The 598-nt window shown below is 62.5% G+C and overlaps 1 protein-coding gene across 1 annotated transcript in view; it reads right to left on the bottom strand.

The window, feature by feature from the left end:
- Positions 1-202: 202 nt before the first annotated feature.
- The window catches only part of LOC108802560 (T-box transcription factor TBX22-like), a 20266-nt gene continuing 19870 nt past the window's right edge, over positions 203-598 (bottom strand). The window contains exon 9 of the mRNA XM_018574417.1: positions 203-593. Within this exon, the coding sequence (XP_018429919.1) occupies positions 203-593 (391 nt within the window). The remainder of the gene's footprint in view (positions 594-598) is intronic.

Here is a 598-nt window from a genome sequence, read left to right as displayed (position 1 = left end):
CAGGGAGCGTGGTGTAGGGATATACCTGTGAGGAGAGCAAGAACCGGCGCCGTGACTTTGGTGACGTAACATTCGAGCGGCTCTGCGGCTGATAAAAGTCCATTTTTGATGAAGGATTATTTTCCGCGTCGGCCAGCGAGAGGCGTCCATTTCCACCGATCGCAAAGCATCTCGCGTTAAATAATGTCGCGCCGCTCCCTCTCTACAGGCAATGGTTGAGCGGCGGCGGCCAGCGGGAACCGTTGGGCCGGCCGTCTATGTGTGACGCGGTAAAAGCGTCGGCCATCTTGTACTGGTTGGCGGCGATGAAGTGCGGCGGCACGGCGAGGTTGTAGAAGCCGTAGGAAGGGTGCACAGAGCAATGGAGGGATTCCCGGGCGGAGGGGAGAACGTTCCCCGATACGGGGAGTCCGTACAGCATGTGGGCGGCGGGGGACAGCGCCGGGACGCGCGCACTTTTGGCGGTTTCCAGTCTGTCGGGTTTGGAGATGCTGAACGCAGACAAGAGAGGGACGTCCAGCGTGAGGGGGGACAGGAGCGGCCCCCCCGGACAGGCCTGCTTGTCCGCGCCGGGGAAGAGGGCGGAGCGCGGCCTCAG

This window comes from Nanorana parkeri, unplaced genomic scaffold (assembly GCF_000935625.1).
Source record: "Nanorana parkeri isolate BGI_ZX_2015 unplaced genomic scaffold, ASM93562v1 scaffold2950, whole genome shotgun sequence".
NCBI lineage: Eukaryota > Metazoa > Chordata > Amphibia > Anura > Dicroglossidae > Nanorana > Nanorana parkeri.
Note: the sequence above shows the minus strand (reverse complement) of the source record. Positions and strands in the feature narration are given on the sequence as shown.